Source organism: Entelurus aequoreus, linkage group LG19 (genome assembly GCF_033978785.1).
Source record: "Entelurus aequoreus isolate RoL-2023_Sb linkage group LG19, RoL_Eaeq_v1.1, whole genome shotgun sequence".
In the NCBI taxonomy this organism is placed as follows: Eukaryota; Metazoa; Chordata; class Actinopteri; order Syngnathiformes; family Syngnathidae; genus Entelurus; species Entelurus aequoreus.
The window spans coordinates 10,559,203-10,586,832 of record NC_084749.1 but is presented as its reverse complement, the minus strand read 5'-3'; the positions used below and the strand labels follow the sequence as shown (position 1 = coordinate 10,586,832).

At 38.3% G+C, this 27,630-nt stretch overlaps 1 protein-coding gene across 2 annotated transcripts; it reads right to left on the bottom strand.

The window, feature by feature from the left end:
- Positions 1-17,838: 17,838 nt before the first annotated feature.
- LOC133635107 (vitellogenin-2-like) lies at positions 17,839-25,886 on the bottom strand. Of its 2 annotated transcripts, XM_062027881.1 has the most exons (34): positions 25,847-25,886; positions 25,689-25,709; positions 25,443-25,594; positions 25,107-25,358; positions 24,871-25,032; positions 24,652-24,800; positions 24,432-24,582; positions 24,194-24,351; positions 23,951-24,116; positions 23,740-23,865; positions 23,460-23,678; positions 23,166-23,383; positions 22,987-23,084; positions 22,789-22,913; positions 22,600-22,701; positions 22,398-22,517; positions 22,142-22,328; positions 21,964-22,057; positions 21,704-21,889; positions 21,480-21,618; positions 21,203-21,410; positions 20,679-21,100; positions 20,561-20,605; positions 20,420-20,488; positions 20,123-20,329; positions 19,901-20,043; positions 19,681-19,819; positions 19,469-19,598; positions 18,879-19,062; positions 18,720-18,814; positions 18,548-18,642; positions 18,313-18,478; positions 18,083-18,244; positions 17,839-18,016 (listed from the first exon to the last, which is right to left on the bottom strand). In XM_062027881.1, the coding sequence occupies exons 1-34, from the start codon at positions 25,884-25,886 to the stop codon at positions 17,904-17,906; spliced, it is 5,043 nt and encodes a 1,680-aa protein (XP_061883865.1). In that variant the 3' UTR covers positions 17,839-17,903. The 2 variants fall into 2 exon arrangements, with proteins under 2 accessions (XP_061883865.1, XP_061883864.1); XM_062027880.1 differs by having other exon boundaries at positions 21,203-21,618.
- Between the last annotated feature and the right edge of the window lie 1,744 nt (positions 25,887-27,630).

Below are 27,630 nucleotides of genomic sequence, written 5' to 3'. Positions count from 1 at the left end.
ACTACTGTCATTATGGTGGTACTTGGAAAGCCAAGGTTTTGCTGAGGTGGTACTTGGTGAAAAAACTTTAAGAACCATTGTTTTAGACCAATCAGCTTTTTTGAAGTAATTTGTACTAAAGTATGGAGATATGTTAGTCAAAATAAGATACATAATCTACCAGCAGAGCAATAAAATGATACTTTTAGTAAATGGTATATATATTATATTCTAGCAATAAACTTCTTGTTTTTTAACTTGATTAATACAAAGCTGTTTTGTGGACCTTTTTTGGATGATTTATATCATCGCTGTCCAATAAATGAAGTATTTTTCAGAGAAGCACAGTTTTTGGATGGAAAAGAATCAAAGCTGACATTTACAGACAGATGTCTAGGACAGCATGTGAAAAAGCCAATGTTGAACTTACCAAAGTTATGTTGCGCAGCTGAAAGAGAAATGCACAATGAAGGAATGTTAGCAGTGTTGTAGAATCAAAACAGGTCAAATGTAGTATTAAAAGAAAATGCTCCTAAATAAAAAGGACACTCACCCACAAGGGCTAGAGTCAGGGCAAGCACGACCACCCTCATGGCTGATGGGTTGTACCTGCCTCTCGCCACCAGCAGCCTTTTAAAGGCAACTTTTGTGCTGACAAGGTGACAAATCCAGCGAGTCAAAGTCAAGCATCAAATGTCAATATTTGTTGTTGGCCCAGAAGTCCTGCAATATTGCATGTGCTGTTAAAAGCTGCATGATTTAAATCATCAAACTACATTTTTGATTTTATTGGAGTCAGAAATGATGTCAAAATGCTATTTTCATTTGTGTTTCTAGCCTTTCTCAGTACACACAGAATGAAATAGTGAAGGGCATATATTATACATCATATATATTTAGTGTTTGGCTCAGGAGGGCAAGGAAAGAAGAATTGTGGGGACAAGACAGAGAAACAACACTATCTACAAATATGCAGTATTAAAAATAGTCAATTATTACACTATAATTATACAGCAAAAATATTCATAGGGCTGCAGATATCCATTAGTTTGCTTAATTAATCGAGGACGTGGAGGAAACACTTAATAGCCTAATTAGGTATTTGAGGGAAAATAGTTTAAATAAACACTTTGATTTTACCCTCTATAGCCCTTTTTTATCTTTTACCTTCTATTTAACTTATTTTACCTTTCATTTACCTCCTATTTAACTAATTTTACCTTTTATTTACCTCCTATTTAACTTGTTTTACCTTCGTTTACCTTTTATTTACCTTCTATTTGACTTATTTTACATCCTAAAGTCCTTCTTTTGCCTTTTATTTACTACTTTTACCTTCTATTTACATTATTTTACCTTTTATTTGCTTATTTTACCTTCTGTTTTCCTTCTTTTACATTGTATTTACCTTATTGTACCTTTTATTTTCTACTTTTACCTTCTTTTACCTTTTTAACTAATAATTTACCTTTTGTAACCTTTTTTTTTACCTTTTATAACCTTCCATTTACCTTTTTTAACCTTCTTTTACCTTCTATATTTCTTTCTTTACCCCTCCTTTACCTTTTATTTAACTTTTACTTTCTTTTACAATCTTTTACCTTCTACTCAGCTTGTTTTACTTTCTTTTGTATGGATTTTTATACTTTTGTACGGATTTTTATACATTTGTATTAGTTACATTAAATGATTAATCAGAGCAACAGATTTTAAATGGAAATTAATCAAAATAATTGATGATGGTTGCAGCCCTAATTATTTATAACAATATGAACTTATGTCAAACCCCTTCCTGCTCAGTCACTGATCATACATAAGGGATATTATTCAATGGTCATGAATGCACTGCTCTTGCATTGCAAACATACTGGCACAAAGCACATAGCACAATATTTTTTTAAAGTCTTGGTTACATAAAATGTGTTATTTGGCACTGAAACATATGTTATTTCCCAAGTTCAGTCTATTAAGCGTGTCCAACTATTTCCACACCGTGATGCTTTGCTGGCATACTTTATTACAAATGAGCAGTTTGACACGTACTTTTGTGTCTTCCACTTGCAAGGTTGGCTCCCTCCTTCAGTCTTTGGCTACAAGTGCACTTTAACGTGTCCAAAGTATGATCGTTGTTTGTAATCTCTGCAAGTGCACTTGAACATGTCCAGAGTATGATCGTTGTTTGTAATCTCTGCAAGTGCACTTGAACATGTGCAAGGTATGATCGTTGTTTGTGTTCACTACAGATCGTCGTTTGTATTCTCTACAAGTGCACTTTAACGTGTCCAGGGTATGATTGTTGTTTGTGTTCTCTGCAAGTGCACTTGAACGTGTCCACGGTATGATTGTTGTTTGTATTCTCTGCAAGTGCACTTGAACGTGTCCAGGGTATGATTGTTGTTTGTATTCTCTACAAGTGCACTTGAATGTATCCAGGATATGATCGTTGTTTGTATTCTCTGCAAGTGCACTTGAACGTGTCCAGGGTATGATTGTTGTTTGTATTCTCTACAAGTGCACTTGAATGTATCCAGGATATGATCGTTGTTTGTATTCTCTGCAAGTGCACTTGAACGTGTCCAGGGTATGATCGTTGTTTTTTTATTCTCTACAAGTGCACTTTAACGTGTCCAGGGTATGATTGTTGTTTGTAATCTCTGCAAGTGCACTTGACCGTGTTCAGGGTATGATTCTTGTTTGTAATCTCTGCAAGTACACTTTAAAGTGTCTAGTGTATGATCGTTGTTTGTATTCTCTGCAAGTGCACTTGAACGTGTCCAGGGTATGATTGTTGTTTGTATTCTCTACAAGTGCACTTGAATGTATCCAGGATATGATCGTTGTTTGTATTCTCTGCAAGTGCACTTGAACGTGTCCAGGGTATGATCGTTGTTTGTATTCTCTACAAGTGCACTTGAACATGTCCAGGGTATGATCGTTGTTTTTTTATTCTCTACAAGTGCACTTTAATGTGTCCAGGGTATGATTGTTGTTTGTAATCTCTGCAAGTGCACTTGACCGTGTTCAGGGTATGATTCTTGTTTGTAATCTCTGCAAGTGCACTTTAAAGTGTCCAGGGTATGATTGTTGTTTGTATTCTCTACAAGTGCTCTTGAATGTATCCAGGATATGATCGTTGTTTGTATTCTCTGCAAGTGCACTTGAACGTGTCCAGGGTATGATCGTTGTTTGTATTCTCTACAAGTGCACTTGAACATGTCCAGGGTATGATCGTTGTTTTTTTATTCTCTACAAGTGCACTTTAACGTGTCCAGGGTATGATTGTTGTTTGTAATCTCTGAAAGTGCACTTTAACGTGTCCAGAGTATGATTGTTGTTTTTAATCTCTGCAAGTGCACTTTAACGTGTCCAGGGTATGATTGTTGTTTGTATTCTCTGCAAGTGCACTTGAACGAGTCCAGGGTATGATCGTTGTTTGTATTCTCTACAAGTGCACTTGAACATGTCCAGGGTATGATCGTTGTTTTTTTATTCTCTACAAGTGCACTTTAACGTGTCCAGGGTATGATTGTTGTTTGTAATCTCTGCAAGTGCACTTTAACGTGTCCAGGGTATGATTGTTGTTTGTAATCTCTGCAAGTGCACTTTAACGTGTCCAGGGTATGATTGTTGTTTTTAATCTCTGCAAGTGCACTTTAACGTGTCCAGGGTATGATTGTTGTTTGTATTCTCTGCAAGTGCACTTGAACGAGTCCAGGGTATGATCGTCGTTTGTATTCTGGACAGAAATGACTTGCATTCCAAGATGTATAGTATGTTTCTCCCAATGGAAAGTGTAGGAGAGGTTACATGGTGCAAAGTATTGGAGAGGTCATGCCACAGGGCACCATGACAGTGACTGTGTGCTCACTTTATCTGTTGTCACGGTGACCGCGGGGGGTCACATGACATTTTAGCAGGTGTGCTTGACTGTTTTTCCAACTCAGAAGAGTCCACCACATGGTCAGAGCGGAATGTCGTTCCTTCGTCCCTTTTCTCTAGCGCTTGTCCCCCTTGGGGGTCACGGAGGTACGCCGGAGCCTACTCCAGCTGACCTTGGGTGAGAGCAGCCAAAGACAAAATAACATTAACACCTAGCAAGGAACCTTAGAAAGCATGTTTGTTTGTTTTTTACAAATGTGGGCCTTGTGAAGTTATGCAAACAAACGACTGTGGAAGTAGCTTGAGTTGGAACATGAACATGTAGCAACATTGTTATTGTAAGAGTCAACACTGAGGAACACTTTTTCTAGCCTACTTACACATCGCCATGCTACGCTATTAGCCGTAAAAGCTAACTACGGAAAGAGATGAGCTCGCTTCTACGTCAGCACAAAACACGTTTGTATTTTAATGTTGTCATTACGGTGGTACTTAATGAATACTTAGGTCTACTACACTACTGTATTTTAATGTTGTCATCACGGTGGTACTTAATGAATACTTAGGTCTACTACACTACTGTATTTTAATGTTGTCATTACGGTGGTATTTAATGAATACTTAGGTCTACTACACTACTGTATTTTAATGTTGTCATTATGGTGGTACTTAATGAATACTTAGGTCTACTACACTACTGTATTTTAATGTTGTCATTACGGTGGTACTTAATGAATACTTAGGTCTACTACACTACTGTATTTTAATGTTGTCATTATGGTGGTACTTAATGAATACTTAGGTCTACTACACTACTGTATTTAATGTTGTCATGATGGTGGTACTTAATGAATACTTAGGTCTACTACACTACTGTATTTAATGTTGTCATTATGGTGGTATTTAATGAATACTTAGGTCTGCTACACTACTGTATTTAATGATGTCATGATGGTGGTACTTAATGAATACTTAGGTCTACTACACTACTGTATTTAATGTTGTCATTATGGTGGTATTTAATGAATACTTAGGTCTACTACACTACTTTATTTTAATGTCATGATGGTGGTATTTAATGAATAATTAGGTCTACTACACTACTTTATTTTAATTTTGTGATTATGGTGGTATTTAATGAATACTTAGGTCTACTACACTACTGTATTAAATGTTGTCATTATGGTGGTACTTAATGAATACTTAGGTCTACTACACTACTGTATTTTAATGTCATTATGGTGGTACTTAATGAATACTTAGGTCTACTACACTACTGTATTTTAATGTTGTCATTATGGTGGTACTTAATGAATACTTAGGTCTACTACACTACTGTATTTTAATGTCATTATGGTGGTACTTAATGAATACTTAGGTCTACTACACTATTGTATTTTAATGTTGTCATTATGGTGGTACTTAATGAATACTTAGGTCTACTACACTACTTTATTTTAATGTTGTGATTATGGTGGTACTTAATGAATACTTAGGTCTACTACACTACTGTATTTTAATGTCATTATGGTGGTACTTAATGAATACTTAGGTCTACTACACTACTGTATTTAATGTTGTCATTATGGTGGTATTTAATGAATACTTAGGTCTACTACACTACTTTATTTTAATGTCATGATGGTGGTATTTAATGAATAATTAGGTCTACTACACTACTTTATTTTAATTTTGTGATTATGGTGGTATTTAATGAATACTTAGGTCTACTACACTACTGTATTAAATGTTGTCATTATGGTGGTACTTAATGAATACTTAGGTCTACTACACTACTGTATTTTAATGTCATTATGGTGGTACTTAATGAATACTTAGGTCTACTACACTACTGTATTTTAATGTCACAATGGTGGTACTTAATGAATACTTGGGTCTACTACACTACTGTATTTTAATGTCATTATGGTGGTACTTAATGAATACTTAGGTCTACTACACTACTGTATTTTAATGTTGTCATTATGGTGGTATTTAATGAATACTTACGTCTACTACACTACTTTATTTTAATGTTGTGATTATGGTGGTACTTAATGAATACTTAGGTCTACTACACTACTGTATTTTAATGTCATTATGGTGGTACTTAATGAATACTGAGGTCTACTACACTACTGTATTTTAATGTCATTGTGGTGGTACTTAATGAATACTTAGGTCTACTACGCTACTGTATTTTAATGTTGTCATCATGGTGGTATTTAATGAATACTTAGGTCTACTACGCTACTGTATTTTAATGTTGTCATCATGGTGGTACTTAATGAATACTTAGGCCTACTACGCTACTGTATTTTAATGTTGTCATTTTGGTGGTACTTAATGAATACTTAGGTCTACTACACTACTGTATTTTAATGTTGTCATTATGGTGGTACTTAATGAATACTTAGGTCTACTACGCTACTGTATTTTAATGTTGTCATTTTGGTGGTACTTAATGAATACTTAGGTCTACTACACTACTGTATTTAATGTTGTCATTATGGTGGTATTCAATGAATACTTAGGTCTGCTACACTACTGTGTTTAATGTTGTCATTATGGTGGTACTTAATGAATACTTAGGTCTACTACACTACTGTATTTAATGTTGTCATTATGGTGGTACTTAATGAATACTTAGGTCTACTATACTACTGTATTTTAATGTTGTCATTATGGTGGTATTTAATGAATACTTAGGTCTACTACACTACTTTATTTTAATGTTGTGATTATGGTGGTACTTAATGAATACTTAGGTCTACTACACTACTGTATTTTAATGTCATTATGGTGGTACTTAATGAATACTTAGGTCTACTACACTACTGTATTTTAATGTCATTATGGTGGTACTTAATGAATACTTAGGTCTAGTACGCTACTGTATTTTAATGTTGTCATCATGGTGGTACTTAATGAATACTTAGGTCTACTACACTACTGTATTTTAATGTTGTCATTATGGTGGTATTCAATGAATACTTAGGTCTACTACACTACTGTATTTAATGTTGTCATTATGGTGGTATTCAATGAATACTTAGGTCTACTACACTACTGTATTTAATGTTGTCATTATGGTGGTACTTAATGAATACTTAGGTCTACTATACTACTGTATTTTAATGTTGTCATTATGGTGGTATTTAATGAATACTTAGGTCTACTACACTACTTTATTTTAATGTTGTGATTATGGTGGTACTTAATGAATACTTAGGTCTACTACACTACTGTATTTTAATGTCATTATGGTGGTACTTAATGAATACTTAGGTCTACTACGCTACTGTATTTTAATGTTGTCATTTTGGTGGTACTTAATGAATACTTAGGTCTACTACACTACTGTATTTTAATGTTGTCATTATGGTGGTATTCAATGAATACTTAGGTCTACTACACTACTGTATTTAATGTTGTCATTATGGTGGTATTCAATGAATACTTAGGTCTACTACACTACTGTATTTAATGTTGTCATTATGGTGGTACTTAATGAATACTTAGGTCTACTATACTACTGTATTTTAATGTTGTCATTATGGTGGTATTCAATGAATACTTAGGTCTACTACACTACTGTATTTAATGTTGTCATTATGGTGGTACTTAATGAATACTTAGGTCTAGTACGCTACTGTATTTTAATGTTGTCATCATGGTGGTACTTAATGAATACTTAGGTCTACTACGCTACTGTATTTTAATGTTGTCATCATGGTGGTACTTAATGAATACTTAGGTCTACTACGCTACTGTATTTTAATGTTGTCATTTTGGTGGTACTTAATGAATACTTAGGTCTACTACACTACTGTATTTTAATGTTGTCATTATGGTGGTATTCAATGAATACTTAGGTCTACTACAATACTGTATTTAATGTTGTCATTATGGTGGTATTCAATGAATACTTAGGTCTACTACACTACTGTATTTAATGTTGTCATTATGGTGGTATTTAATGAATACTTAGGTCTACTACACTACTTTATTTTAATGTTGTGATTATGGTGGTACTTAATGAATACTTAGGTCTACTACACTACTGTATTTTAATGTCATTATGGTGGTACTTAATGAATACTTAGGTCTACTACACTACTGTATTTTAATGTCATTATGGTGGTACTTAATGAATACTTAGGTCTAGTACGCTACTGTATTTTAATGTTGTCATCATGGTGGTACTTAATGAATACTTAGGTCTACTACGCTACTGTATTTTAATGTTGTCATCATGGTGGTACTTAATGAATACTTAGGTCTACTACGCTACTGTATTTTAATGTTGTCATTTTGGTGGTACTTAATGAATACTTAGGTCTACTACACTACTGTATTTTAATGTTGTCATTATGGTGGTACTTAATGAATACTTAGGTCTACTACATTACTGTATTTAATGTTGTCATTATGGTGGTACTTAATGAATACTTAGGTCTACTACACTACTGTATTTAATGTTGTCATTATGGTGGTATTTAATGAATACTTAGGTCTACTACACTACTTTATTTTAATGTCATGATGGTGGTATTTAATGAATAATTAGGTCTACTACACTACTTTATTTTAATTTTGTGATTATGGTGGTATTTAATGAATACTTAGGTCTACTACACTACTGTATTTTAATGTCATTATGGTGTTACTTAATGAATACTTAGGTCTACTACACTACTGTATTTTAATGTCATTATGGTGGTACTTAATGAATACTTAGGTCTACTACACTACTGTATTTTAATGTCATTATGGTGGTACTTAATGAATACTTAGGTCTACTACACTATTGTATTTTAATGTTGTCATTATGGTGGTATTTAATGAATACTTAGGTCTACTACACTATTGTATTTTAATGTTGTCATTATGGTGGTACTTAATGAATACTTAGGTCTACTACACTACTGTATTTTAATGTTGTGATTATGGTGGTATTTAATGAATACTTAGGTCTACTACACTACTTTATTTTAATGTTGTGATTATGGTGGTATTTAATGAATACTTAGGTCTACTACACTACTTTATTTTAATGTTGTGATTATGGTGGTACTTAATGAATACTTAGGTCTACTACACTACTGTATTTTAATGTCATTATGGTGGTACTTAATGAATACTTAGGTCTACTACACTACTGTGTTTTAATGTTGTCATCATGGTGGTATTTAATGAATACTTAGGTCTACTACGCTACTGTATTTTATTGTTGTCATTTTGGTGGTACTTAATGAATACTTAGGTCTACTACACTACTGTATTTTAATGTTGTCATTTTGGTGGTACTTAATGAATACTTAGGTCTACTACGCTACTGTATTTTAATGTTGTCATCATGGTGGTACTTAATGAATACTTAGGTCTACTACGCTACTGTATTTTAATGTTGTCATTATGGTGGTACTTAATGAATACTTAGGTCTACTACACTACTGTATTTTAATGTTGTGATTATGGTGGTATTCAATGAATACTTAGGTCTACTACACTACTGTATTTAATGTTGTCATTATGGTGGTACTTAATGAATACTTAGGTCTACTACACTACTGTATTTAATGTTGTCATTATGGTGGTACTTAATGAATACTTAGGTCTACTATACTACTGTATTTTAATGTTGTCATTATGGTGGTATTTAATGAATAATTAGGTCTACTATACTACTGTATTTTAATGTTGTCATTATGGTGGTACTTAATGAATACTTAGGTCTACTACACTACTGTATTTTATTGTTGTCATTTTGGTGGTACTTAATGAATACTTAGGTCTACTACACTACTGTATTTTAATGTTGTCATTATGGTGGTATTCAATGAATACTTAGGTCTACTACACTACTGTATTTAATGTTGTCATTATGGTGGTACTTAATGAATACTTAGGTCTACTACACTACTGTATTTAATGTTGTCATTATGGTGGTACTTAATGAATACTTAGGTCTACTACACTACTGTATTTTAATGTTGTCATTATGGTGGTACTTAATGAATACTTAGGTCTACTACACTACTGTATTTAATGTTGTCATTATGGTGGTACTTAATGAATACTTAGGTCTACTACACTACTTTATTTTAATGTTGTCATTGTGTTGGTACTTGATGAATATTTAGGTCTACTACATTACTGTCATTATGGTGGTACTTAATGAATACTTAGGTCTACTACACTACTGTCATAGGTGGTACTTAATGAATACTTAGGTCTACTACACTACTGTCATAGGTGTTACTTAATGAATACTTAGGTCTACTACACTACTGTCATTATGGTAGTACTTATTGAATACTTAGGTCTACTTCACAACTGTCATTATGGTGGTACTTGGAAAGCCAAGGTTTTGCTGAGGTGGTACTTGGTGAAAAAACTTTAAGAATTTTAGTCAAAATAAGAAACATAATCTACCAGCAGAGCAATACAATTATTATTATAATTGTACATGTATTATATTCTAGCTATAAATTTAGTATTGGAGAAACACGTTTGTAATGCACAACACTGTGATAGTACACCAATCTGTACTGCGTGAAAAACATGAACTAATCATATTACAGTATCTGTAAAGTATTATTTCATGTTTTGTTTGTACACAGCTAGCCAGACAGTGTATGTACTGTATTTGTAATAAACACATGACGTGTATCATGATCAATATAAAGTGTGGCCGTGGATGTTTTTTCCGGTTTATTTAGGTGAGTACTCCATGTATGTCAGAAAAAACTTGGAGTCACTTTCACCTTACTCTCTCAGCTTCCGTCTGCTCCGACGTCTCACTCTTCCTTCGTGCTGGCTTCTAGAAGCAACAGTTCATCCTCCGTATATTCAGCTTCAAAAAGATAAGGTTGCGAATCCTCGTTTGCCCAAAAATAGTCGTCTTCGTTGTTTGTTACCAAGTCTGCCATGATTAGAAGACACACTCGCCTTTGTTTCCAGAAGTAGGACACACATTTGTTGCCAAAAGTCGGAAGTGTGTTGCTATGGAAACAGAAATAAATGCGCCGGGAACGGAACTTGATTAAATGACCAAAATAGGGTAAATATTGTACATATTACATATTGTTATGAAGGTGTCTGTTACTACATTATATATATATACTTGCAGTGTGTATATTGTACATATTGTAATGAAGGTGTCCGTTACTACATTATATATACATACTTGCAGTGTGTATATTGTACATATTACATATTGTTATGAAGGTGTCTGTTACTACATTATATATACATACTTGCAGTGTGTATATTGTACATATTGTTATGAAGGTGTCTGTTACTACATTATATACATACTTGCAGTGTGTATATTGTACATATTGTAATGAAGGTGTCTGTTACTACATTATATATATACTTGCAGTGTGTATATTGTACATATTACATATTGTTATGAAGGTGTCTGTTACTACATTATATATACACAGTATGTATATATATTGTACATATTGTTATGAAGGTGTCTGTTACTACATTATATACATACTTGCAGTGTGTATATTGTACATATTGTAATGAAGGTGTCTGTTACTACATTATATATATACTTGCAGTGTGTATATTGTACATGTTACATATTGTTATGAAGGTGTCTGTTACTACATTATATATACATACTTGCAGTGTGTATATTGTACATATTGTTATGAAGGTGTCTGTTACTACATTATATACATACTTGCAGTGTGTATATTGTACATATTACATATTGTTATGAAGGTGTCTGTTACTACATTATATATACATACTTGCAGTGTGTATATTGTACATATTACATATTGTTATGAAGGTGTCTGTTACTACATTATATACATACTTGCAGTGTGTATATTGTACATATTACATATTGTTATGAAGGTGTCTGTTACTACATTATTTATACATACTTGCAGTGTGTATATTGTACATATTACATATTGTTATGAAGGTGTCTGTTACTACATTATATACATACTTGCAGTGTGTATATTGTACATATTACATATTGTTATGAAGGTGTCTGTTACTACATTATATACATACTTGCAGTGTGTATATTGTACATATTGTAATGAAGGTGTCTGTTACTACATTATATATATACTTGCAGTGTGTATATTGTACATATTACATATTGTTATGAAGGTGTCTGTTACTACATTATATATACATACTTGCAGTGTGTATATTGTACATATTACATATTGTTATGAAGGTGTCTGTTACTACATTATATACATACTTGCAGTGTGTATATTGTACATATTACATATTGTTATGAAGGTGTCTGTTACTACATTATATTTATGCTTGCAGTGTGTATATTGTACATATTACATATTGTTATGAAGGTGTCTGTTACTACATTATATATATACTTGCAGTGTGTATATTGTACATATTACATATTGTTATGAAGGTGTCTGTTACTACATTATATTTATGCTTGCAGTGTGTATATTGTACATATTACATATTGTTATGAAGGTGGCTGTTACTACATTATATATATATACTTGCAGTGTTTATATTGTACATATTACATATTGTTATGAAGGTGTCTGTTACTACATTATATATATACTTGCAGTGTTTATATTGTACATATTACATATTGTTATGAAGGTGTCTGTTACTACATTATATATATACTTGCAGTGTGTATATTGTACATATTACATATTGTTATGAAGGTGTCTGTTACTATATTATATATATATATATATACAGTACTTGCAGTGTGTATATAAAACGTTAATGAAGTAAACACGCTGCAGGACTGCTTGTATCGCACATGATATCACAAACAAGTAAACGCGCTGTAGGACTGATTGTATCGCACATGATATCATGCACAAGTAAACACTCTGCAGAACTGCTTGTATCACACATGATATCACACACAAGTAAACACGCTGCAGGACTGCTTGTATCACACATGATATTACACACAAGTAAATGCGCTGTAGGACTGATTGTATTGCACATGATATCATGCACAAGTCAACACGCTGCAGGACTGTTTGTATTGCACATAAGATCATAAACACACTGCAGGACTCCTTGTATCACACATGATATCACACACAAGTAAACACGCTGCAGGACTACTTGTGTCACACATGATATCACACACACGTAAACACCCTGCAGGACTGCTTGTATCACACAAGTAAACACGCTGCAGGACTGCTTGTATCGCTCGTGATATTACACACAAGTAAATGTGCTGTAGGACTGCTTGTATTGCACATGATATCATGCACAAGTCAACACGCTGCAGGACTGTTTGTATTGCACATGATATCACACACAAGTAAACACTCTGCAGGACTGCTTGTATCGCACATTATATCCCACATTTTACATGCAAGCACATACCAATCCATAATTGTGTTTTGTTTGTTTTTTTGCTGATAGATAGATAGATAGATAGATAGATAGATAGATAGATAGATAGATAGATAGATAGATAGATAGATAGTACTTTATTGATATCGGACCAATTTCTAATACCAATATGGGATGGGGACACCCCTATTGTTCATGTCTGCCTTCATTATTACCATTAGTCAGCGTCTAATTACCCAGCATTAAAACACACTGACTTCCTCTTCAGTGCACAAAGTCAGCTCCAAAATAAAAGCATGGATTTTACCACAGCAACTAACAAAAAGTCAATGTTTGGTTTGTTGTTTTTTTAATGGATCTACTCATGTACTAAACTTTATTGTCATTGTGGTCAAAACATACAACAATTACTATAAAATACCTTGTAAAAATACAATCATCTAATAAATCTAAATAAAAGCATGGCAACAAACTGATCCTTGATTACAATGCATATCATCACCACTTTGTCACATCTTAATATCTATTGATCATCTATTGATTAGTGCTTGCAAAGACATGTTGTCTGCTCAGTGAGACTTGTGTCACATGACTCTGTTTCACCAATCACTGGTGACCTTTTACTCCATTGCACCAACGAAAGGGAGTCACATGACCACACTCAAAGTGTAAAACGTATTCAATGTTTACTCACAAAGTAGGAAAAATAACATTTATTATCAGCCGGTCAATACGATGAAATGAGGTCTGAAAACCTTCCACAAGTTGACTCCATGTCCGTCGCCGCCCATTAAGACAAAGTCTTTTATTTTGAAAGCCAACCGCATACTTTATTTTGTGTTAGTGCATAACTTCCTGTTCAACGCGAGCAGATTTCAGCTAATTTGAACGGATTTGTTGCGGCGTTTGGCAAAACTTGAAGCTCTGCGTTTATTTAGCGCCGGAATGTCAGTGAACACAAAGGAGCAGAGTCCCCTGACGTGCGTGTGCCGTGCCGCCGCCTTTTCGCATTCAGTGGAAATCCAGGGTAAACCAGGGTTTTCATGAGTGCAGTTATGAATAATGTATTCATAATGATTCACTTCATTATATTGCCTTTGATCAGCATATATTTTTAAGTTCACTGTAGAAAAATTGTGTGTATTTTGCCATAAAAACTGGCAGCTCAGTTGCCAGAAGTTTATCGTAAAATTTACTGGGTTTTTTTACGGCTGATTAACGTAAACAAAAACATTTTACCACCTTTTTTTTTTTTTTACAGTAAAATTCTACCAACTGAGCTGCCGTTTTTTGGCGGGGGGGGGGTTTTAACCATAAAATCTACAGTTGTTGTTTTTACAGTGTACTACTGTAAATGTAAAAATGTTTTTACTGTAAAATTTCACCGTTAATTGTATTTTTAATTTTTTCATTATATAATTTGATGGATAACGGGCTTTGAAATATTTTGAAGTATTTGTGTCTATTTAATCAAAAAACGATTAAATGTATGATAGATAAAATGTAATTTTTTGCATCATTAGATAATGTGTTAAATTAAAATATTTTATATTATACATGTATTTTTTTCTGTCAGAATAAAGAAAGATAGTAAAGTACTTTATTGACGCATATAATTTCCAGGTGTCATATAAAATGACGTGGCGGCTCATATCTGGCCCTCTGGCCTTGACTTTGACACCTTGGAGTTAAGTTGAGGACCACATAATATATGCCTGCTTGTGCCGCAAGTTTGAGATCCCTGATTCATATCATCTGGTGTGTGGATGTCAACATGCAAGTTGTTTCATATCATCTCAAATTATTCATGACAAAGCCAGGAACAAAAGCAGGATATGTATCGGGGATGCCTTTGAAAGATGGAGACCATTTCATCCTTGATGGCTAAGTCAGGCATTTCTTATTACTTGTAATAAATGGAAATGGTCATTTGGTATGTAAACTATATTGTCCAATACAGTCTATGATCATGTCTAACAAAGCTAGTATGTTCCTGCAACCAATGCTTAGTGTGATGGTGCTTAGCTCCTAGTGTAATGCTTAGCATGCTAGCCCGAATTCCTCATTGGTGTTTACATATTGTGGACTACATGTACCAAGTTATATGGCAATATGAAAGGTTTGAAACAGTAGCCTATAGGCATACCTTGGTAAAATGTCTCCTCTTTAGTTTTGGGCATACATTAGGCTGCTAAGTATGCTCTACTTATTTTCACCAGTATAACCATTGCTAGTGTTGGTTGTAGTTGGTTTTAGTCTTTGTTTTCTGATAGTACTGACAATAACCATATGATTGTTGTGTTATTTTAAGCAGGCATGATGTACTTCTTCCTGAAAATAGCCTCATTCTGTGTCAAATGTGTTAGTTAGAGATTTGTTATTGACAAAACGCTTGTCTATTCAGCTATTATGGTCCCAGCACCTCAACCCCTAGTAAGAGGCAGTGATTGATTGATTGAAACTTTTATTAGTAGATTGCACAGTGAAGTACATATTCCGTACAATTGACCACTACATGGTAACACCCCAATAAGTTTTTCAACTTGTTTAAGTCGGGGTCCACTTAAATTGATTCATGATACAGATATATACTATTTTCATAATACAGTCATCACACAAGATAATCATCAGAGTATATACATTGAATTATTTACATTATTTTCAATCCGGGGTGTGGGATATGGAGGGGGGGGGGGTTAAGTTTGGTTGGTATCAACACTTCAGTCATCAACAATTGCATCATCAGAGAAATTGACATTGGAACAGTGTAGGTCTGACTTGGTAGGATATGTACAGCAAGTATTGGACACAGAGAGACTGGTCAGAAATTATAAGAAAAAGTGTCTACATTTGATTGTTTACATTTGATTATTTACAATCCGAAGAGGTATGATGAGGAAGGGAGGGTGTTAGTTTAGGGTTGAAGTTGCCTGGAGGTGTTCTTTTAGTGCGGTTTTGAAGGAGGATAGAGATGCCCTTTCTTTTACTTCTGTTGGGAGTGCATTCCACATTGATGTGGCATAGAAAGAGAATGAGTTAAGACCTTTGTTAGATCGGAATCTGGGTTTAACGTGGTTAGTGGAGCTCCCCCTGGTGTTGTGGTTATAGCGGTCATTTACGTTAAGGAAGTAGTTTGACATGTACTTCGGTATCAGGGAGGTGTAGCGGATTTTATAGACTATGCTCAGTGCAAGTTGTTTTACTCTGTCCTCCACCCTGAGCCAGCCCACTTTGGAGAAGTGGGTAGGAGTGAGGTGTGATCTGGGGTGGAGGTCTAGAAGTAATCTGACTAGCTTGTTCTGGGATGTTTGGAGTCTAGATTTGACGGTTTTGGAGGTGCTAGGGTACCAGGAGGTGCATGCGTAATCGAAAAAGAGTTGAACGAGAGTTCCCGCCAGAATCTTCATGGTGCTTTTGTTGACCAGAGAGGAGATTCTATAGAGAAATCTCGTTCGTTGGTTGACCTTTTTGATTACTTTAGTTGCCATTTTATCACAGGAAAGATTAGCCTCTAGAATGGAACCTAGGTAGGTGACCTCATCTTTCCTGGTGATAACAATGTCACCCACTTTTATAGTGAAGTCACTGACTTTCTTAAGGTTGATGTGGGACCCAAATAGTGGATGTTTGAAGTTCCTTGGAGTAGCCCAGTCCATCCAGCTGGATTCGGCTACATATCTGGGAACCTCAGTCAGGGAGATGGGGAGGGGACTACAGAATTCTGACCGTGATTGCAGTAGCACTTCTGGCCAGATTATTACATATGACTCCTTTGAAACAACGTTGCAATATGGTTGTATTTGTAAATTGAGACAACGTTGATGTCTAACGTTGGATCCACATTGTTGGTTGGGAAATTACCCAAAAAATGTCAAATCAACGTCACAATCTGACATTGATTAAATGTCGTCAAAAAAAATGTTGTTTCAACGTTGTAGAATATTGGTTGGGAAATGACCAAATTCCAATGGTCAAATCAAAGTCAGAACCCAACATTGGTTAACCGTTGTCAAAAAGCTGTTGATCCAACGTTATGTTTGAGGACCTAATTCAACAAGTTCTCAACATTGTTTTAACGTTTTGTGCCCGCTGCGTATAGGCTCTAGAAAAAATGATGTATGGATGGTTAGTTTAATCATATCAGTCATCTGATGATGTTTTGTGGAATAAAAGCCAGACCCTGTTTTTCAAAATGGGTTCTGACTGTAGATAGGAGGAATAAGGATTTTCACAGTCAAACTTGATTTGGCACATTTTGCCAAGACGTTTTTTCCTGTATCCTACGTATAAGCTAGCAAGAGCGCAGCTAATTAGGAACCCCACAGATCTCGTCAGTGACTTTTTCCACCTCAAAGAAAAAGGCTCAAACACCCCAAAAAACAAACGGGGCAGGGCCAGTTGAGTGGGGTCCTCGGATGGTATCGGCTCTGGCGGGGCGCTGACAAGACGATCAAATGTGACTTATGAGGAAGTAAACGTAGCACAAATTGACTGGTCTACTGTTCTAAGACACCGCTATTGTAGATATTCTTATGAATATTTTTGTTGTGTTGCTGGAACTGGATTGAATGATTGAGAAACAATTAAAAAAAACTGTACACATCACACACTTCTGCCATTTTGGTGTATACTTTATTGCGATGGTAAATAGTTGCATGAATGGAAATAAACATCAATGGATTGAAGGTTTAAGCACACTGAGGAGTGCAGCGACAGGCCAGGTGGGCCTCAGCGGTTTCCCTCAGGTCGATGCTCTTCTCGAAGATGTTGCCCAGACCCTCAGATCTACTCAGGCGGGATTCTGTAAAAGTACACAGGTGGTCAGCTGTGAGGAGGCACCGGGTAATGAACCTTCGTGTGGACTCACCAGTGGGCAGGCAGTGGTAGCCAACAGAGAGGTTGGTGGTTCTCAGCGGCATGCATCCAGGCAGACAGCGCAGCACGGGCTCAACCGAAAAGCATTTGGACTCCTGGCCGTGGACTATCGCTTGCTTCTCTAGCTTCACAGACTCAAGTTTCATGTAACACTCTGGAAGAGGTTCAGAAACAGCTGTAACTGATATAGTTCATGAGCAAGTCGAAGAAAGTGGGCTTTACCTGTGTTTTCCCGGCAGCTCTTGGCAGGTAGAACCCAGGAATGAGCGAAGCTGACTGCGTTCTTGGTCACCCGTCCAGAGGGTGTGCGATATTCTTGCTTGCTCTCCCCATCGGCTCTTCCGCAGATTCCACTGGTCTTTCCCCTCATCCAGTCCACAACTTTAACCTGGAGGAATGCATTGCATGGTGCAGCGTTAGCGGGGTCATGGTTAGGTTTTCACCTTGTGCTGAATACCTTCACAATTTCGACGTCATAGTAGACTTCCTGAAGACCGTGTCTGGGAGCAAGGAGAGCGATGCCCTCTTTCTTCTGTTTGATCTGAATCTTGGCTGAAATACAGTCCCAAATCAAAATATCCATGACGTGTTCACTTGCGGTACTCATGAGTCCAGAATGAAAAACAAACCTGTGGGATGCTCGTACGGCAGATTACTGCGAGGGACTTCGACGCCATTGACCTTCACCATGGCAACGCCGGCCTTCTGATACAGTTCAACTTCACTGTTGAAAAACACATCTATGAAGGATATGTACTTCCTGGAATGGTGTGTGAGTACCATCTTACATATCAGCAATCTTCACGGTGACAAAGTATCGTTCGTGTGTTTGGTCTCTCTTCAGCAAAATAAGGAATTTATGTTCTTCTGAGGAATCCTGAGCCAAAACCTGCTGGCAAGAGTGCGGCATCTCGGCCGTGAACGTCCTGTTGTTGAATGTGGTCACTTTGTCTTTGACCAGCTTGCACTCCGCTTGACAGGGTAGGAAAGAAAGTCCTCATTATGTTGTCATTTAGGGTCAGCCTAACCTGAACTTTTTGCCTGGATGTTTAAAAACTGTAGACTTGGAGTCACTAACTGGTAGACTACGGTCTGAGTCTATACAGACCTGCACATATAGTCAAGAAATTAGGGTGCTTTTATTTTGACAGGCGGAGCTACTATAGACTTTACGGTACTGGTTGTGATTGAAACAGGAAATCCGCTAACCAATTGCATGCGAGTTAACCATCCCACGTGAATGCCCCTCTACTGACTATCCAAACTAGTGTACATTTGTTTGTACTGAAGCCCCTGAAATCAAATGTCTTTCATTGTATTTGTACATATTTTTTTGTCACTTCCACTCCATTGACTAGAACCTAAAACATGTTTTTACCTGCGTGAGCCTTGGTAACCATGTAGGAGATGGTGTCCACCCAGTTGTTCTTGTATGCCTGCAGCTCTGAGGCAGTGTCTCCGAATGGCAACGAAATAGGGAGAAGCATGTCTTGTTTGTAGATGGTCCTCTGTAGAAGGGAAGTCAGGGTATGAAATCTGAGTGAGACATTTTGTGAGTGCCCTTAAAGACCAGAAAAAAACCCTCTTTACCGTTGGTGTCTTCAGGGTGACATTCAAGCTTTGCTCTGTAGAAACAGCCACTGTCAGTTTGATCTCGTTACGAGGATTCTTGGCCTTTGCCAAGCCAATTCCAGACTCCTGAGCGATTCTAAACATGTACTCGGACAACCTGGGTGTCACAAAAAAAAAAAGGTCATTCAGATTGCCAAGCGTAAGGACAAAATAACTGCACATCTGATCATGACATTACCACTTTGCGTAGGACTTCATGTAGCTCGGAAGTTTGTCCCAGGTCACCTTCAAGCGGAAGGCTGGCTCTTGTGCCACAACACCAGTTTCAGCTGTGATCTCAGTCTGATATTGTTTACAGTCAATGCCCCATGCAATCTTGGCCTAAGAACGTGCCGGTCAAAATTAGTTCCCCTATAGCTCAATGTTGAGAGACAATATTTAAAAGTTGCACTGTTACTACCATCAGCTTGTGGTCGCTCAGCATCACGCCATCGGCACAGATCCTCCAGTTGTTCTTCTCGGCCAGGTTGGCTAAAATTACCTGCAGTCTGGAAGTGGCCTTGTCAAAGTAAGCTGAAATCTGGTATCCTTGTACCTTGTGGTCTGCTCTCACAGCTCGGATCAGAATGGTCACGGATGGGTTGACAACATTAGCAAGATACTTAGCCTATAACCCATGAAATGTGTAAAGATGAGTTATTTTTTTTAAAAGTGTTTTTCCCAATTGTACACAAAATACTTGTTGTGGTAGACTCACATTCTTGTAGATGGTCTCAAAGCTTTGGGCACTGCTGTGACTATCGGTTTGAGCTACAGACGGTGCATGCTGCAAAAAGGATAAACATGGTTGAACCAAAGTACTTGACATGGTGCCTCTATTATGTGAAAGAGGAAATACCTTGTGGATGTGGTTCTTGGTGAACTTCATCTCATAGAGTTTTTGCTATAATGGAACAATAAGAATGTTAAACGGGTCACATACTTGATGTTGCACGCTTGAGTAGTTTATGCCTCACCCTTGAGCTGGACTTGGAGCTAGATCTGGAATACACATGACTGCGGGAGGAGCTGCTGGAGGAGCTACTGGAGGACTTGCTCGAATGGCTGCTCGAGGAACTTCTCTTGGATTTCTTGGTGATGGGGGCAACAGCGTCAACCATCTTGCTCTTTCTGCGAGAGGAGCTCGAAGATGAGACAGAAGAGCTTGAGGTACGTTTCGAACTGGAACTGGAGCTGGAGCTGACAGAACGAGAGCTTTTCGAGCTGGAGGAGCTGCTATTTGAACCAGGAATCAGGATTTTCTTCAGTTTCATCAAAACATTCTTGTCCTCGAGAATTTCCTCCTCTTGATTCATGTCAATGACTTTGATGATCTTTTCTGCTGCTTTTTCTCCAATCTGAATCTCAATTTCTATTTTCTCAACGGCAGGTCCAGCTGCTGTAGCCGAAGAACGAAATAGACACATTGGTTTTTCAGTAACCAAAGGACAATTGATCTCAGTAAATTGATCATAGATTGTGAATACTTCATTTCACTTACCTGGTCGAACCTCAAGCAAAGCTGCATGTTTGCCGAGGACAGCGTAGAGTGGAACGTCTCGGATGAAGGCAGCACTGCGAGACTTCATCTCTGTGCATGCCTTGATTCCAAAGGTTTCGCTCTCTCCACAGAACTTCTTCTCAATGACCCTGATTAACTTGTTCATTTTGCTTGGTACATCCCCAAAGATGATCTCAGATGATACAGACTGTAACGCCAGCGCAGAGGAAAGGTTGTTACTTTGCAGAAAGGTAAACAACACACTGGACAAGCTTACTTCGCTTTTAGTGAGAGTTGAGGCCATTCTGGAAGAGCTTTTCCTTGACACTGGGGATGTAAGCTCAGCTGGAATCAAAGGTGTTATCTTTGCGGCGGCAAGATCTTCCACATTTCTCGCAACAGCATAGGTATCAACACTGTTAGATACAACAAAAAATAGAACGTCAGTCGTAGCAAACCTCAAAATGGATGTCATTTGAATGTGCCAAAAAATGTACATACAGTACAGATGCAATCTTATTGATGCCTTGAACAGGCAGGAACTCCAACTTGAAGTTGCCCTTAATCATGTCCATTCTTGCTTCGATCCTTGCTGGGGCAATTGTGTTGACTCTGGCTCTTGAGACCACGGCAGCCTGGATCAGCGCAGTATTCACACCCATCACTGCGTAGGTATGCATGGAAACACTGCAAGACGCAGAAATTAGACATTTGTGTCATGCATGTCTGTTATAGCTGTTATTTCAAATCAATCGATTTACCTCGGAATGAATGCAGCCTTCATGCTGATGTCAGATTTGAGGAGCTGGGAAGCATGGAATTTGTCAGGAAGTGGTGGTGTCACTGTGGCTTGGACTATGGATAGGGGACACAGTTTTTGGTGAACCAAAGTCAATACATTTATCACATCAGTGCTTTTTAAGCAGAAGTCCAGCTCACGTTCAATGGCTGTTGTAATCACAGAAGCGGTGTAGAAACTAAGCTCCAAAGGCAGACCGACAGTGGTGGGCAGGATGCGACGAACCTCGGCAAGCAGCAGTGGCTGAGCCAGGTTCAGTTTAATACCAGACAGAACCCCATCCAAAGCCTTCTTTCCGTAAGCCTGGACTGCTGGTCCATTGGCAAACTATTGACATAGCATGAGACATGATCAAAATGGAGTCGCCACATGACATCAGTAGTGGAAAACACATACCTCTGTAATGTAATCAACCATGGCTTTGTCGATATTGGCAAAGGCGATCTCCTGTCCGAACAATTTCATGTACGCTGAGGCGAGGGGCTGGCTGGAAGGTTGGGCTCTCCACTCAGAGAGCTAAAATTATGTTTTTGAAAAAATAAACATGTTTTTCTTTGTTTGTTTTAAGTGCAACTAAAAAGAGGTCCGACCAACTTACAGCTTTGAGAACTCTTTTCATCTTGGTGATCCTTTCTGCATCGGCAGGCACATCCTGGATTTTCAGAAGGGCTTCCTGGATTCCCTCAGTTCTCACTCCGACCTGATAGGGTAAAAGGAGTTTCACTTTGCAGTGTTTTTGACTCAAAGGACATGAGTCTTGCAAAAACACTACTAGACATAACCGTACCTCAATGACATCAGCATAAACTCCTGCCATGTAGCTGCGAGCCTTGGCCACGATAGTTCTTGGGAAAAGAGTTGCAGCATCGTTCACGTAGAAGGCACTAGCGGCAGCCCCGACCATCCAAGGACCTGCAGGGCACAAAATAGGAGCAGTCAAGCCACTTCAGTTAAAAAGCATGTTGCTATAAATTCTTGCCCTCACTGTAATAGCGATCAATGAGGAGAGCTCGGCTGAAGCGGTAGCTCAGTCTGTCCAGTTTGGGGCTGAGGATCTTCACAGCAACATTACATGCTGCAGCACTGCAAGCACAACAATACAAATAAAATGAACGCTGACCTTTGATAATCACAAATAGACAGTTTTAGTTTTTAGGCACTCACACAGACACAAAATCAGGAGAGGTGTTCCTCGTCATTGCCTTCATGTAAGAGTAGACCAAGCTGATAACCTGAAGATTTTTTTCTTTCAAGATTGCATCGGCAAGGGTTGTCACCAGACCCAGGGGCAGTTTGGTCTCAAACAGCACAATGGCAGCAACCATACGAAGCTCCGGGTGAAGGGCTCTATCCATAAACAGTTGAATGGCGATTTCCTGGATCTAATTCACACACGTGTGGTATGAGTAGACCTAAACATCTTAAAATATTGATAGAAACAAGAACATAACGTTTCACCATTTTGGGCTCTCTCTTGGCAATGTTCCTCAGAGCCAGAACCCCCTCGATGTGAACTTGCAGTGGCAGGTTAGCAGCAGTACCACCAAAGCTAGGCAGGATCTTCAAGATTGGCTTTAGACTATTAGGATGTCCAGCGTTACCCAGAACTTTGAGAGCCACAATGATTTCGTTACGGTCTCCCTTGGCAACAGCTTGGACCAGCATATCCTGAATGGGCTGTGGAGGTGAAGAGTAACATGACATTGTCGCTGATGTTAGAGTTACGGTTTAAACATACCCTGATGAGGTCAGCTGGGCAAGTTGGGTTATCCATGCAGTATTTAGCAACCAGAGTTCCGTAGCCAAGTGCAACAGTCTCTTTCAGAAGTAGGTGTTCCCGGATCTTTTGCTCCGGCATCAGATCCTGGTGAAATCATAGAAATAGGTGTCACAACTCCAGATTTAGTTTTTTTTACTGTTACCCTAGATGGTTTGAAATATTGACTTGCCCGTAGGAGCCTGATGGCCTCCAAGTCTGCAGTCCCCATGTGTACAGACGTCACTGCCAGCTGGCCTGCTTCAGGGAGGGTAAGATCACCAGCAAGGAATTGTTCCTTGAGGAACTTTATTGCAATATGAGAGCCAACGGCAGAGATAGTTTGTAAAATCCAGTATCTGTAAGAGAGAAATATCATCTGTCAATCAGTATTGCGTCAATTTTGGCTGTATTTAAAAGAAAAAGGGAAGGCTACCTATGATCTGGACGGGTTTTGAACTGTGACCAGATGGCCTTGATAGTCTCATATCTGGCCACACGCAAAAGCTGGATGAGCTCAATGTACTTCAGAGGTGCGTCTTCATGGGTTTTGGCCACATTATTGGACACCAGGTGGTTCAGGACCTCCACAATCTGTCAAACAGAATTTGAAGTTTGACTAGAGTAGGAAGATTAAAAACTTTTCATTTGTGGCCTAAAATGTACTAAAGTACCTGAGTCTCGGCATTGCTGATCCTCAGAAGCTGGATAGGTGTCTGGAGCAGCTCACTGCCAAACTCGTACTTCAGGGATCCACGGTGGAGGTATTCAGCTCTGACAGGCTCCACAGGAGCGTTTGCCATCTCCAGGAAGGTCAACCGTTGCCTGTGAATCGACATGCACTGTTGAACAAAGTCCTTATTGTGAAACATACTTTTCATCTCAGCAACATACCTAGCCTCCATCTGGGCAGCACCATTCAGGATGTTGATGGGAGAGAACTGTGTGACCTGTGTGGAGGACGCCTCCAAGATCAGAGCACCTGTGGCTGCTGGTTTCATGACGTAGTCAAAGGCAACTGTTCCCTTCAGACTTTTTCCTCGCTACACAAAAACAAAACACATGATTTGAACACTTTAAGGAGTGGATGACACTCGCTTGAATTGCACTTACCGCCTGACACTCAACACATCTCTCTGCGTAAACCAAGCCGATATCCTTGATGATTCTCTCCTGGCAGTGGTCCAGGTCCTTAGTCTTGGTCACAAAGATGCGGTCTGCCTGTGTGTCCTCACTGATCACATAGTGGGTCTTGCACACACCCTTTATGCCAGCCTAGTTGAACCAAACGTAAGTCAAATGATGAATGTGAACTGAGGTAGCCTAGTTGTATTACGAGTAGTTGGTACCTCTTGAAGCTCGTAGACGTTCACCGTCTTCTTGATGTTGATCTGGAAGATGTTGATGAGTCCCCTGACGATATTCAGTACAGAAGCAGAGACGCCCGCCGGTGCGTACACTTTGCCTACAACGCCGTTAGCGTACTCAAACTTGATTGGCGTCAACAGCTGAGCTTGCAGGGCTGAGGTGAGCTTCGCGGCCGGGGTGAAACCGTCTTTGGGCCAGATGCCGCTGTACTCAAAGAGTTCAGGTTCTACGAGCTAAAAAACAGTAAAGCGACAATTAGCGTCAGGATTTAGTGTCCATGTGAAAATGTGTTTCCGATTGCGGAACGCCATCTCGACCTTCAGCATCAAGGTGTCGGCAGCCAATGCACTGATCAGAACTTTGCTCCTGATTTTTAAGCCGGCCCGAGCCAGGCCCTCCTCGGGAAGTCCACCCACCAGAAATGCTTCATACTTGTATGTGTAGGTCTTTCCCACAGCAAATTCTGGAGCTGCATTATTGCGGGCGAAAAGACCGTGATGGATTTTGAACAAAAAACGTTTTTCCTATATATATTTTTGGGATGATACAATGGAAAAACTTACCAAACTTAGCCGGGGAACCAACTGAATGAAGCATGAAAATAAGAAGAGTAAGTTTAGGTTAATGACAGAACATATACTCTTAATGTGTTTGTCCTATCATCAAAGAGCAATTTCCATTCAAGTCTCAACTTTGAAATGAAAATGACAAGAAGACATACCCGCTAGGGCCACAGCCAAGGCTAGCACGAGCACCCTCATGGCAATGGATGTGACTGATGGTCGTCAGACGCTTCCTTTTAAAGACCTTAGTCAGCTGACCGTGTGCCCAGAAAGGTGTATCATTAACCAGACATCAGTCTGGCTGTGGTGTTATCTTGCCCTGGTCACAAAAAGGCAAATAAAAGATGGCCCAGATGAAAGAAGTCATCTCAACCTGACTCTTGACTGTGGAAGCACCAAAGAAGTCCATGCTTTCTTCTGCATCCATTTTCTATAGGAAAGCTGGAGCCTATCCCAGCTTACTTCTAATACTTGACTGGTCTCCAGCCGATCGCATGGCACACACTAGCTGCATTTTCCATTGCAGTTTATTGCTAAATAAAAGCGATATTTCTAAAATTTCGATAACGTACATATGCTACTTGTAAGGGTTTCCACACTGTAAAAAAAAAAATTCTGTAAAAAAACGGTCATCTACTGGCAGCTACGGCTGCCAAACGAAAACCATAAAATTAAAGTAAAACATTGTAAACCAAATAATGATCAAAAACATTATATTTACAAACATTTTCATGAAACGTTTTGCGGAAAAATATCGTAATTTTACAGATTTTTACTAAATTATTAAGATCAACCACCTTTAATAAAGTGACGATGCAAACAGTTCTGCAGGAAAACACCTTTATTCTACAGCATGGGTGTCAAACTCTGGCCCGCGGGCCAAATGTGGCCCGCCGTGTAATTTCACTTGGCCCTTGGGGCGATATCAAATTAACACTACAGCTGGCCCGCCACCGCATTCACCACTAATTCTAATACTCGCCAACCCTCCCGGGAGTCTTCCACACGCCAGCCAGTCAGCCAGCCAGTGCGGCTTCAGCATGCACACACAAATGAATGCAACGCATACTTCATCAACAGCGATACAGGTTACACTGAGGGTAGCCGAATAAAAAACTTTTAACACTGTTAGAAATATACGCCACACTGTGAATCCACACCAAACAAGAATGACAAACACATTTCGGGAGAACATCCGCACCGTAACACAACATAAACGGGCGGCATGGCGTAGTGGGTTGAGCGCCCGTGTCAGAAACCTGAGGGTTGCAGGTTCGCTCCCTGCCTCTTACCATGCCGTTGTGTCCTTGGGCAGGACACTTCACCCTTGCCCCCGGTGCCGCTCACACCGGTGAATGAATGTTGAATGAATGATAGGTGGTGGTCGGAGGGGCCGTAGGCGCAAATTGGCAGCCACGCTTCCGTCAGTCTACCCCAGGGCAGCTGTGGCTATGAAAGTAGCTTACCACCACCAGGTGTGAATGAATGATGGGTTTTTAACATGTAAAGCGACTTTGGGTACTTAGAAAAGCGCTATATAAATCCCAGGTATTATTATTATTATTATAAACACAACAGAAATACCCAGAACCCTTTGCAGCACTAACTCTTCCGGGACGATACAAGGTGTATGTGTGTGGGGGGGAGGTTTGGTGCTAGCGGGGGTGTATTTTCATTATTGTTATTTTATTTTCAAATTTATTATTAGACTGTGGAAAAAGTTTATTTTGATATTTACCTCAGAAGGCTGCGCATAGAAAAGAGGCATTCAATTTTTATTTACATTTTATTTGATATGCCATTGATATTTTTTAATTATTATTATTATTATTTGAAACTCGATTTTGCATGTCACTATATATATATTTAATGCAAAACTTGTTTGGGTCCCTATTAAAAGGTTCATTTGTTCAACCTTGGCCCGCGGCTTTGTTCAGTTTTA

Coding starts and splice junctions, on each gene's coding strand:
- LOC133635107 (XM_062027880.1), bottom strand. CDS start 25,886: ATGAGGGTGCTCGTGCTAGCCTTGGCTGTGGCCCTAGCGG. Junction 24,352..24,431: donor TCAGCAATGCCGAGACTCAG/GTACTTTAGTAC, acceptor TCTGTTTGACAG/ATTGTGGAGGTCCTGAACCA. Junction 21,619..21,703: donor AATAAGATTGCATCTGTACT/GTATGTACATTT, acceptor TGTATCTAACAG/TGTTGATACCTATGCTGTTG.